At 40.7% G+C, this 14,032-nt stretch overlaps 1 protein-coding gene across 1 annotated transcript in view; it reads right to left on the bottom strand.

Annotated features, from left to right (window-relative positions):
• The window catches only part of FAT3 (FAT atypical cadherin 3), a 739,365-nt gene extending 730,549 nt beyond the window's left edge, over positions 1-8,816 (bottom strand). Inside the window, 3 exon segments of the mRNA XM_030200168.1 lie at positions 5,523-5,757; positions 5,759-6,043; positions 6,045-8,816. Coding sequence (XP_030056028.1) covers positions 5,523-5,757; positions 5,759-6,043; positions 6,045-8,816 — 3,292 coding nt within the window.
• Between the last annotated feature and the right edge of the window lie 5,216 nt (positions 8,817-14,032).

The following is a 14,032-nucleotide window of genomic DNA, read 5'->3' as shown; positions in this document are numbered from 1 at the left end:
TTGGACTTTCAATGTAGGCACCCTCTAAAATCACTCCCTGAGTGGCACTCCGCAGCACTAGTTCAAAAGGAAAGAATCTTTCCTTATGGTACTTCCATCAGCAATTACTATTTCATTCAATGTAATGCTGCAAATTTTTTTGGTTAATACTGAAACAACAGGGAACTCTAACAGCCAATCTCTCTATGCTGTGCTTCAAATGCTTTCAGATATTCCAGAACAGCAGGGAAACAGCTGGCTTAGTGGTTTCCTATTAGGGCATCCTGTCACTTTATGGTAGCATGAGGTCTGCAGAGATCTTGAATTTATAGCTCTTTAGAGCGCTGCAAAGGTCACACACTTTGTCAAGAGAATATACTCTAGGACTGGTAAATATAAGTCAACAAATATATCTATATATAAATGTTCAACAGTTTTTCGTACACACATTATTCACACTAAGCTCTAAAAGTGTTCCTATAAACATTAACTCTAGTCCTCCAAGTTACAACTGATCCTGTCCACTTCTCAGACATAAAAGAACAAATCTTTCTTGTCAAGACATTCTCAATGGATTTACCAGAGTTCAACAGTGACACGTTGATTGCAATAATATAAAACCCAATTCCATAGCATTAAGCCAATTCAACACTATACTTCAGTGTAGATAGATGATTAATCATGCAAAAGTATTTAACTTCTGATAGCGCAATAACATTTGGCAAAGGACATCACATAAAGCTTGAAAATTACTATTGCATATAGGGGGTCTTTTACTAAGGCATGCTAGAGTTTATAGCGCGCCCTAAACATTAGTGTGTGTAGAAGAGGTCCATAATATTTTTAAAGGGCAAGTATTGAACAAAGAATGCCAACTTAAGTCAAGCTTCAGGTTAGCTAGCTGGTAATAATGGAGAAAATCCACTAACCAGCTCATTTTCGAAAGTGATCACCGGCCATCTTCCGACACAAATCGGAAGATGGCCGGCGATCTCCTGAAACCGGCCAAATCGGTATAATCGAAAGCCGATTTTGGCTGGCTTCAACTGCTTTCCGTCGCAGAGCCGGCGAAATTTCAAGGCAGCGTGTCGGTAGGGTAGTGAAGGTGGGATGGAGACGTGCTCACGAGATGGCCGGCTTCGCCCGATAATGGGAAAAAAAAGCCAGGCTTGACGAGCATTTTGCCGGCTTTATTTGGTCCCTTTTCCTTCATGACCAAACTTCAAAAAGGAGCCCCAACTGACCAAATGACTATCCGAGGGAATCGGGGATGACCTCCCCTTACTCTTCCAGTGGTCACCAATCCCCTCCTACACACAAAAAAAAAATTCAAGTGCTCTTCAGGGACGTCCTAAATCAAAACTATTTTTGCTCAGCTTTTTCAGTAGTACCATGGGACTTGAACCAGCCACCTCTGGATTACAAGACCGGTACTCTGAACACTTGGCCACAGCTCCACTTACTTGGCTGTCCCTCCCTTTTGATTATGCCCCTTCAGGTATCTCTCAGCGCATTTAGCTGTCTGTGAGTGGCTGAGAGAGACCCCTGTCTGTGATTGGCTGAGAGAGACCTGAAGGGGCATAATCAAAAGGGAGGGACAGCCAAGTAAGTGGAGCTGTGGCCAAGTGGTTAGAGCACCGTTCTTGTAATCCAGAGGTGGCTGGTTTAAATCCCACTGGTACTACTGAAAAAGCCGAGGCACGATTTTTTTCCACTTTTTTGAAGCCGGCCATCTGTAAACCCGGCAATCTCAAATTTGACCTAAATGTTGAGATTTAGCTGGCTCCAACCGTATTATCGAAAGAAAAGATGGCCGGCCATCTTTTTCGATAATACGGTTGGCACCGCCCCTTTGTGGATCCGGCCCCGAAGATGGCCGGCGCCGTTCGATTATGCCCCTCTAATGCACACCGGAAATTTAAGTACAAAATAGACAAAAGACTGCAAGCAACAAATCTGAAGAGTATTTAATTTTTTTCTTTAATGCTCAGAAAACCTGTAATAGGGTGTTAAGGCGGTTAACAAGCAATTAGCGCACATAGGGATACTTTTACCAAGCTGTGGTAAAAGGGGCCCTACAGCAGCCGCAACAGCCATTTTTGACATGCTCTGAGGCCCTTTTTAACGCAGCGGGTAAAAAGGCTGAAAAAAGAAGGTCATGCAGTAAGATTGCACTTACTGCATGAGTGAGAGGGAAAGTGGGCATGGAAGCATTAATCATCTAGTGCGTTATACTTAATGTGCGCTAGCTGGCTAATGCAGCGCTAACGTCGGAGCACTTACCAGCTCATTTTCGAAAGTGATCGCCGGCCATCGTCCGACACAAATTGGGAGATGGCTGTCGATCTCCTGAACCCGGCCAAATCTGTATAATCGAAAGCCGATTTTGGCCGGGTTCAACTGCTTTCACTCATGGAGCCGGCGAAACATCAAGGGGGCGTGTCGGTAGGGTAGTGAAGGCGGGACGGGGGCGTGCTCACGAGATGGCCGGCTTCGCCCAATTTAAAAAAAAAAAAAAAAAAAGGGCCAGGCTTGTAGAGCATTTCGCCGGCTGTACTTGGTCCCTTTTTTTTTTCATGACCAAGCTTCAAAAAGGAGCCCCAACTCACCAAATGACCACCGGAGGGAATCGGGGATGACCTCCCCTTACTCCCCCAGTGGTCACCAACCCCCTCCCACCCAAAGACAAAAATTAAAAAACGTTTTTTTTGCCTCTATGCCAGCCTGAAATGTCATACCCAGCTCCATGACAGCAGTATGCAGGTCCCTGGAGCAGTTTTTAGTGGGTGCAGTGCACTTCAGATAGGTGGACCCAGGCCCATCCCTCCCTACCTGTTACACTTGTGGTGGTAAATGGGAGCCCTCCAAAACCCCCCAAAACCCACTGTACCCATATGTATGTGTCCCCCATTCACCCATAAGGGCTATGGTAATGGTGTAGAGTTGTGGGGAGTGGGTTTTGGGGGGGATATGGGGGGGCTCAGCACCCAAGGTAAGGGAGCTATGCATCTGGGAGCTATTTTTATTAAGTTTTCGAAGTGCCCCTTAGGGCGCCCGGTTGGTGTCCTGGCATGTCAGGGGGACCGGTGCACTACAAATGCTGGCTCCTCCCACGACCAAATGCCTTGGATTTGGCCAGGTTTGAGATCGCCGGCATTATTTTCCATTATGACCAAAAACCGATGCCGGCCATCTCAAACCCAGCGAACTCTGACATTTGCCCGGGCCCAACCGTTAGTGAAAAAAAATATGGCCGGCCATCTTTTTCAAAAATACGGTTGGCTCTGCCCACTTACGGCGCCGGCCCCGAAGATGGCCAGCCAGCTATTTGGCCAGCGCCGTTCGATTATGCCCCTCTTAGTGTCTCCAAAATACCTTTATGTAGGTGCCTCGTGTTAATGATATTAGCGCAGGGCATGCAATAAAATATATATTTAAAATCCCCAAAAGTGCAACGTTAAACCAGCTTTAGCATGTGGTAAAACTCGACCTACCACGTTACACCCAAATTCTAGAGCATTTTGGTAAAAGGGCCCCTAAACTGGTAAGACAGAAATACAGATTTCTTAATATTCCTTGTCTTGTTCTGTATTAACCTAATAAAAAGGTGTGGCAATATTCAGCCATCATGGTCAGAAATTTTTCAAATGCCGGCTGCAACAAAATTTGTTCAGATATTTGGCCGGCGCTGAATATCCTGATAAAGCTGTCAGCACCAGAACTTGTCTGGATAGTTGCAATATTCAGTCTGCTATATAACTTATCCAGATTAGCTAAAACAGTTTTCTATCTGTCCTAAATTAACCGGATAGCAGATTGAATATTGTCACTAACAGGATAAGTTCCGGGACCACAATGGAATATCCACAAAGTGCAGAGGCGGTCTTGTACGGATATTCAAAGGCATTATGCAGATAAGGAGAGCATCTATATATGGCGCCTAAAAAATCAGCGCTATAATCGGTGCTTAGATTTAGGCGTTGATTATAGAATACACTTAGTCGATATTTCAGCACCTAAATCTACACGCATCCATTTACACCAATGAATACGTGGCATAAATCCCAGCACGTAGGTTTAGGCGCACTGAGCCATATTCTGTAACTAGGAATGTAAATTTTGTAATGCCCACAAAACACCCATTTCCCTGCCTATAACTACGCCCCTTTTGCCTGTGCACGTTAGAAATTAGGCGCACCTCGTTAGCGAGTTGTGCACCTAAATTCTAATCAGTGCCAATTAGTGCTCATTATTGCTTGTAAAGTACTGTTATCAGCACTCATTAGCTTGTTAAGCTTGCTAAATTATGCGCATTGTTATAGAATCCGCACCGATTTCGGCGCTAATCTCTAGGCACACTATAGAATCCAGGGGATAATGCCTCTGAATATGCCAGTCAGCAACACTTATCCAGAGAGCAGATGCCATTATTCTCCTAAGTTCTTTTGAACATTGACCAAAAGGAGTTTTAACTCTCTACCGATATTTATTGTATTAGTCCAATAACAAGATAGCACCTGTAACTTGCTTACTTATCTGTATTTCCATAATTTGAGTGGATTAAAGCAGAACTACTTCAATCTCCATGTGTAATTTTGTATCAACTATGGCATTCCAGCTCTCACTATATTTTCCAGAGAACTAAATTATAGTTTATAGTTTAGTTAAACTTTCTATAAATTAATTGCAAATTGCCCTGTATCAGTCAAAAATGAATACACATTTATTAGCCTCTGTGAATTGCAGCAAGAAGCATGTATTATATTTTTGCAATATTTAACTTTCTTTTTATAAATCTAGTAAGCACAATTAGGGCGTAATTTCGTAAAAGGGTACTGATGTGAAATGCCCAAAAAGCGCCTCTCGCACTAATTTGCTACTGCTTCAAAGCTGTGAACGTGTGTGTGTGTGTGTGTGTGTACTCTATGCTTGAACATATGTATTTTACAAAATGCACACATATACTGAAACACTGCCCCAGCTCTGCCCAAACTAAGCACCCAGGAATTGTAATGCACAAATTTTGTACAAGTACACACAATCTTGAAATCTGAATACTTGTTATACATATACACACTCATTCACAATGTTACGAGTCACATACTTTATATGTTAGAAAAATGTAGAAAATTACCCCCTCAAAGTACCACCTACATACAAAATATACCTACCATCATGCTCTAATTGTTATCTCACACCAACATATAACTTCAAAGTGAATTCATAGCCCATAAAATCTGAAAGCAACCTTCAGAATACACTGTTCTATATAAAATAGCCTAGAAGGCTCTCCTTTCACAGAATGGCGGACACACCAATACAATTTATAGTTTGCCATTTTTATAAATTATACACTTCAATCATATGTATCTGTGTAATAACTCAGCATCTTGAAGATACATTATAATTTACATCAAGGGGTGAAATGTCCTCACAATTCATTAAAGGCAAAAGCAATTGCATTCTATACAATAAATTGTATACACTGTCTATACTGCATTATGCTAAATACATAAATTAGAGAGGTACTGTTGTATACATACCTGTTTCTTCATCTATGCTAAATCTTCCGAGACCGCTCCCATCTCTGATTGAGTACTGAATCTCTCCGTCTCTTCCTGTATCTTCATCACTTGCTGTAACTTGTAGTACACTTGTGCCAATACGTGAATTTTCCTTTACAGATCCAATCATTGCAAAGTCGGGAAAATATGGCACATGGAGATTTTCATTAACGTCCACTACTTCAACCTCCACAAATGAGACAGAAGAGAGTGAAAACTGGGCGTCCTTTGTCTTTAGCACGCACAGTTAAGTTGTAGAATTGCTGTTTCTCGTAATCTAGTTCTTTGTTCAAACGTATTGCACCACTAGCTTTGTCTATTTCAAACTTTCCATTGTAATCATTTATCAATGAATAACGTACTTGCCCTCCCAATCCAAGATCTGGATCTTGGGTTTCAAGCCAAGCTATTACAGTACCAACTGGAAGATCTTCAAGGACCTTAGCACTATAGCTAGATGGTATAAAAACTGGAGAGCAATCGTTAACATCATCCAAAAAAAATCTTCAAAGTGACAACTGAAAACTGCTGATGACCATTTTCTGCTTTGTCCCTGGCTTCAATTTTTAAGGTGTAGTTGGATTTTAATTCCCTATCCAACTGGTCAGCTACAAAAACCACCCCACTAGTGCTATTAACTGCAAATTGCCTTGTATCAGTCAAAATTGAATAAATTATTTCACCATTTAGTCCGAGATCCTTGTCTCGGGCTTCAACTTGGATTATCTCTGTACCAACACTATTGCTTTCTAAAATGTTAACTGAATAACGGTCTTGGAGAAACACAGGCTTATTATCATTTGCGTCATCGACATTAATAGTCAACAATCTCCAAGATGATTTCTGAGGAGTACCTAAGTCATAAATTGTGATATTAAGGAGATACATGTCAGTCTTCTCCCGGTCCATTGGCATGAGGACTTTAAGCAGGCCTGTTTCCATATCTATATTAAAGCAGCTATCCACATTGCCATCAGAGATTGTATATAAAACCTTCCCATTGAACCCAGAATCTGTATCATAAGCCTTAATTCTAAGGATAATAGCACCAACTGGAACATCTTCTCTAATGGTCACATCAGATGGAAATGATTTATCAAAGTGTGGAGCCTGCCTATTCACAGAATAAAAATCAAAAAAGCCATCTTCTATATTCAACTTAACATTTGCTTTTGCCTTTTTTAGCAACTTCTCAGCTAATTTCTGTGCAACTCTGGTTTCTCTACAGCTAAAGCTTTTTGATGACACTTTTCCAGGTATAACTGATATGTTAACAAACATGGGATCAGCAAAGTTTTCTCCATCTGTGGCAGTTATTTGAAGGACAAAGCTGCTACTTTTCAAACCAGAATTGATCAATGACTTTTTAAGCTGCAGGACACCAGAGTCTGGATTTAAATAAAAAAATCCAAGCTCATTTCCAAAGATTATTTTATATTTTACTAGTTCTAATTCATCAATATCGATTGCGGAAACAGCAGTAATGTGTCCACCAACTGGAAAGTCATAAGAAATTATTCCCTGACAGGCCACTTTTTCAAACAAGGGTTTGTTGTCATTGATATTTCCTATGTGTACAGTAACATTAACCTCACTCTCGTGACGATATGGTGATCCCCAGTCTGAAGCTCTTACAATAAATCTGTAGCTCTCCGGAGAAGACTCAAAATCTAATACCTCAGATGTTGTAATCATGCCAGTAAATTGGTTTATGCTAAATGGTAATGAATTAAGACTAGCAATACTGTATGTTATGTATCCATTTTCTCCCCTATCTTTATCCATTGCTGAGACTGATAAAATGCTAGTTCCTATAGGTACACTTTCATTGACAAATGATTCAAAGGAAAGCTGTGTGAACTCAGGAGTATGATCGTTAGAGTCCTCTAATCTGACATGAACCCTGACTTTTAGATCGGTTCCACTTTGTGTAACTTCTAGTTCATAACGTTCTCTCTCGATGATATCCAAATGACGTGCGGTAATGATTAGCCCTGTTCTAGGATTAATCTTAAAATAGTCAGAATCCTCACTGTGTATCAGTTTGTATTCCACGTTTTCTGGTTCAGGTTTCAATTTAACAATAGCAACGACAACTCCAGGAGGGGAAAATTCATCAACCGTGACCTCATACAGTTCTTTTTCAAATTTTGGATGGATAATTCCTCTCATGGGATTAGCAATGTGCACTATTTTCACTGCAGAAAACTTCTGAGGTGATCCTTTGTCTTTCGCTTGCAGAGTAAGATTGTAACCATAAGAAAAGCTACTCCAGTCAATTGGTTTCCTCTCTTTGATTTTGTATTCGTTAATCCATTTACCATCTTTTTCCAGGAAGAACTGTTCTAAAGGATCTCCCGCCACAATGGAAACAGACTCAATCTCTCCATTGGCCCCCTCATCCACATCATCCACAGTAACAATGGCATATGTAGGATCCTTGTCCAATACAAAGGGAATATGAGTAACTACATTGATAGTTGGGGCATTTTCATTTATACGTTCAATATGAACATAAAGCTTGGCAGTACTGCTAACACCATTGTTCCCATACAGTTTCATTCCACGGTCAACAGCAAGGATTTCCAGATCATATCTATTCTTCTCATCATAGTTCAAACGCCCACTTAAAGAGACAACACCACTAGTTGGATGAACTGAAAAAAGATCCACTTTGTTTTTAAAATAGTAATAAAATTCACCATTAGAGCCAATATCTGCATCTGTGGCAGTAACCTGGGTGATACTAGTTCTCAAGGGAGTGCTTTCTGCTATTGTTACAGAGTACGTTGTTGGAGAAAACAAGGGTCTCAAGTCATTCATATCCAAAACCTGTATGTTTACTTTTGTCCATGCTTCTAAGTCTTCTCCTCGGACTGAGGCTTTTATTATTAATAAATAGTTATCCTGAATTTCTCTGTTTAATATTGCAGAATTCCCACCTTTAGTTCTTATTCTGAGAAAACAAAAGTCTCCAATTACAACTTCCTCTGCTTTGAAAAAACCTTCTTCATCTCCAGACACTATCCTGTATTTGACATCCCATGAGAGATCTGCTAAGGAAATACCCATTTTACTTTGACTATTAAGATAGGTCCGTGCTGCAGAGTTCTCGAACACAGTCGCATTGTACGCAGAATGTGTGAAGTGGAAACTAGAAGACAACGACCCTTGGAGACCCTGGCAGAAGCTGGTAAAAATCTTGAGAATCAAAAGGGTAAGGCAAGAAAGAGACAGTTGTGTATCTGCCCAGCATCCCATATTTACAGCCATTCCATCATTCTTCTAGCCTGAAAAATAAGACAGAAAAGAAAATTAGGTGCCATTGTAACATGGTGTCAGAATTATTGAGCAGTATGTCAATTGATTGTGCTGAATCAGATACAAATATATAACAATATAAAAATACAATTTTAAAAGACTTATTGAAACTGTAACAGGGGAACTGATCTGAACTCCAAATCCCTCTTCCCCCTCCCTTTGGGAACATTTAAAAGGACAAAAGGCACTACTTCAAAAGTCTTCAAACTTCCTCACCCCTTCCCACTTAAAGGACTGTTTAACAAAAGCTTGGCTGGGTGGGTACTTGAAGGATCATCAAGACTTCTGCAGAACTGCAGACAGAGGGTCTGGGAAGGTATAACTCCAGCTATTGATTCAGAATGAAAGAATAAACTGGAAGCCATAAACCACTTGCCACAGAAGACTCAGTGCTCCCCCCCCCTTTTTCAGATAAGACTTCAGCACATGTAAAGACAAAGGGGTGATGGCATGTGACCCCTTGCAAACTACAATACGCAAGATCCTCTGCAAGCTTCACTATCCAGGACTTAGGGAACATTATAAAAGGCCTGGAAACAGCCCAGCTTGCTCTCTTGGGACCTGCTTCTTCTTGGGATCTGCTTCTTCTGGGGACCTGCAGCCCACCTGCCTGTTGTGAGGACCTGCCTCTGCCTCTGCCTCATGGCTCTTCACTGGACTACAGCATGCTCTACAACAAAGACTGTTCTGTAAGTTATAACTTCTGATTTAAAAACCTGCTACCTACTTTAAGCACAGATTCTCTGTAAGATCTCTTAAGACTCTTATCTCTCGCTGCAACATTAATTGCTAAAATTGTAACTTAATAAACCCTTTTGAATCTAAATATATGGTGTTCCTGTTCTTTCTTAAACCTGGTAATGCAGGTAATCCAATAAATATACTTAATTTCTTTCATTCAGTGTAATTGTGAATTGTCTTACTTAAAGGTAAGTGGTGGAGTAATTAATATCCTAAAACTTATAAATACAGCGCCTGCTCTTAAAAATTATAAACATTAGCGAGCGCTCTAGAGCTATCCCCAAGTAAATTATTTCTTGTTACACCGTAGGGAATCCAGAAGCCTTGTCCGCCCTTCAATTTTCTTTCGGGTTCTTGGCATCCCCCCCCCCCCCCACCCCCCAAGATTTTGTTCATTATAATTCAACAATCATGGCCTAACATCACCACTTCCCAAACAATCATGTCATAAAAAGCATTCTTTTCTGTATGCATGTATATAGATAAATAGATTGTGAGAGTGTGTGTGTGTGTGTGTGTGAACCACTGAGTGATAAGGTAACAAAAGTGAAGTTACAAATAACAGAGATAAAGGCTATAAGTCTGGAGGGATAAATTTGGACAAGTTTCACTTTTGAAAGTTTTGTGTACTGTAGAGGGTCAGTAGAATGGAACTATGCAATTTTTTTTTTTTACAACTTTGATGTTTTTCATGTTCTACAGCCTAAGTACTACAAGTGCCTAAAAGATACCTAAAGTAGGGCATGGGATTTCTGGGGTTAATTACTTTTCATTTTATTGATAAACATTTCTAATGTTTTAAAGATGTAATTAGTCCATACCTGAGGCTGTAATTTGGCAGGATTATACAGCTCATATTTATACCACATGATAGAGGGATAAGTCACATTTTCAGTACCTTTTTGCTACGCGGGTCACACAGACAGAAATACAAATACATAATGAAATAAATGTCACTAAGCACCTTACCTGGGTAAATGGATATTTCAAAAATGCTTACCCTTTTCTACAGGTAAAGGTATGAGATGATAGTTCTTAGGGAGTCTGAGTGGCTGTTACAACCTGTTTTGACTGCAGCTACTCTTTGCATCCTCCCAGAAGGTGCCACCCTAGGCAACTGTCTATTTTGCTTACTGATTGAGCCCGCCCTGCCATCCAAAATGCAAATTTCCCCTTTCTGAAAGTCCATCATACCCCCCTTCTGTAATAATTAAATCCTTTCTGCGGGTAAATTACCATTTTAACCCTTTCAATGGGATTTTTGTTAACTGTCTCATATCAGTAATGCAGGCACATCTATAAGAGTGTAGGGTTTAGGAAGCATTCCCAGGTGGGGTTAGGTTGGTGGAGAAAATGTCACATATAATTTTAAATAATTAAAACAGCACAGTTTTCACTTGAAAAATTACCTACATGAAAGATAGTACAAATCATGGGCAATCATGGGCAAAAATGTTAGCAAGCCTGACAGATAGAAAGTACCCACTGCAAATGCCAAGATAAGAATAGTTTATCTATGCAGACCCTAAAAGAACTTATGCTGTAGACTACCTCAGGGCTACCTCTCCTTAAGGCAGCAAAGCCACAAAGTACATGAGGGAACCAGTAAAAACAACAATCTGAGAGAGACATAACACATTTAGCCAAGAGAAGAGCAAAGGCAAATAAAAAGGATGAAAACAGAGCATAGGCAAAGATGAACTGAACTGCAAACACTGACAAAATAAGGAGAGATTAAAATCAGCTCTAGTTTAAGGCAGAAGAGGAAGAGTCAAGGTGAGAAGGCTTTCAAGGTTTTTCAAGTAACAGATGGGAACAACACTGAGCTCTGAGAGTTTGATTCTCAAGGCTGGGCACTAATGCCCACAACACAGAACCCCACAATGCAACACGACTGCCAAAAAATAGCTCAGGGATGCTCAAAGGAAATCAGTATGCAAATGATATGCACACTTAATTCACATTAGTAAACTGAAAGCAGGAGGAGAAACATGCCTGGTACATGCACACAAAGGTTTTGCGGTAAGCACGGCCCTTGTACACACGCCCAGAAAAAAAAAACAGCGCGAGCATACGCTGGCGTTGTTCTTCTGCACCTTTAAATATGAGCCTTTCAAAAATTGTTTGCACTTAAAATTTTTAAAGGATCATATTTAAGTACACATGTGTTTTCATTTTCTGTTTTGCTCGGACTTGCACATATACTTGCTCCTCATTTAAAACCTGCACGGGCTTCCTTCCACTTGCAAATGAGGACAAAGGCAAAAGTTTAATGTGACAAACTGACAGGAAATCTTCTCCTGAAAACCATCAATGCTACCCCCCCCCCCCCCCCCCCGAGTTCGCAGTAAGTTTTCCGCATTAAAGCCAATTAATTTCTCTCTGCACAATGCTGCGCTGCCATCTGAGCACTGGGAAGGAATACTATCTGAACTAAATTTCATCCATTTAAATGCATTTCAACGCAATCGGGGGCAATGCACACATCTTAACAACCACACTTCAGCCCTTGGAGCAATCTGTGCACAGTAACGTGCATACAAATCAGGCACTAACCCCTTTTACCACTGGTGTTAGGCTTTGAGCATCTGCCCCTGAGAAAACTGAAGGAACAGGAAGGTACTGAGTTGAGAGAACAGCTGAAAAGTTTCAAAAAATTAGCAGGGAAAGACAATAGAAAGACAATGAAAAGGGGTAATAAAGAAGGTAAACAAGAAGATAAAGGGAAAAAAACAGAAAGTAGCCAAAATGAAATGAACTGTGATTAAATGAAGGACAACCCAAACCTCGAGTACAAATAAATAAATAAATAAATAAAGCAAGGGAAATGCTGGAAGACTGAAAAGGAATGAGAAGGAAATGAAGTGACAATATTATATGCACATGACAACTTAAAGAAATTAGGAGGAGAACACAATCACAGAAAACATTCCCCCCTTGATATTCAGTGCTGGGCTGCACCCATGTACTGGTGATGAATATCCGGGTACAAGGTAGTTGCCAGCCCTCATCTGGGTACCAGCAATATTCGGAGTCATACCCAGATAAAGTAAAGACAACCTTCTTGCCGTCCTAACTTTAGGAATATAACCACTAACCATATGAGTCCTGGCTCTGCCTTAGCTGTAGCTACAGACCACTTTGACACTATCTAAATAGTTGCATACAAGAAGCACGATGAGCCTTCAGACTTGGGTAGCGTCAGAAGTTTACTGAAGGACCCGACACAGGCTGTGATTCGGCAAATGCCTGCGTCAGAGGTCTGTAGGGGAACATCTGGAAGTTGTTGGGAAGCGGTGGGCAAAACTGAAATGAACTATTGTAAGGGCAACAAACCTATTTTTGTAAGGAAAATAAATAAAAGTAAGAGGAAAAGGAGGCTACTATGCTTCTCAAAGCTGTAGTAGCTGAAAAATGTAAGGAAAAAGAGGTTAGCCTTTATAAACTATAAGAGGTCACACAACGAGGAAAACAGGTGACAATATCTGGAAAAGCTAAGACAAGCTGGTAGAGTAGTCAGAAAAGCAAAGATGCAAATGAAAGAAAAAAATACCCAATACGGTAAAATGGGGGGACAAGACATTTTTTTTTTTTAGATATGTTAGTGATAGAAGGAAGTGCAAAAGTAGCATCGTGAGACTCAAATGTGAAGGGGAGGAATATGTAGAAGCTGATAAAGATCAAGTGGAATTGCTTAATACATATTTCTATTCTGTGTTCACAGCTGAAGGGCCGGAGCAGGACCGCAGAAAATAAACACAAATAGGTGCGTAGGGGTGGTAGTTCCTGAATGATTTTCAGAGGACTGTGTTCGTGAGTTGCTGGCTAAACTAAAGGTGAACGGAGTGATGGGGCCAGATGGCATACATCTGAGGGTACTGAAGGAAGTTAGGGAAGTTCTAATATTTCCACTGGCTGACTTTTTCAATGCTTGAGTCAGAAGTGGTCTTGGAGGACTGGAGAAGAGCACATGTGATCCCTCTCCACAAAAGCGAAACTAAGGAAGAGATTGGGAACTACAGGCTGGTAAGCCTGACTTCTGTGATAAGTAAATTCACGGAAAGGATTTTAAAACAGAGAATAGTAAGTTTGTGGAATCTAATGGATTACAGGAATCAAGGCAACATGGTTTCACTAGAGGCAGGTCGTGTCAGACAAATCAGATTAATTTCTTTGACTGGGTGACCAGAGAGGTGGCTCGAGGGAGAGCGCTGACGTGGTGTATTTAGATTTTAGCAAAGCCTCTGACATGATTCTGTATAGGCAACTAATAAATAAACCGAGTGCCCTTGGTATGGGACCTAAGTGACTGAATAGGTTAGGAACTGGTTGAGTGCAAGATGACAGAGGGAAAAGCTCATTCTGAGGGAACAGATGTTACCAATGGTGTGCTGCAAAGGTTCAGTTTCTGGGCCGGTTCTTTTTAA

The sequence above is a fragment of the Microcaecilia unicolor genome, chromosome 4, assembly GCF_901765095.1.
Source record: "Microcaecilia unicolor chromosome 4, aMicUni1.1, whole genome shotgun sequence".
Taxonomy (NCBI): domain Eukaryota; kingdom Metazoa; phylum Chordata; class Amphibia; order Gymnophiona; family Siphonopidae; genus Microcaecilia; species Microcaecilia unicolor.
The sequence above is the reverse complement of the archived record's forward strand: the minus strand, read 5'-3'. Positions and strand labels throughout refer to the sequence as shown.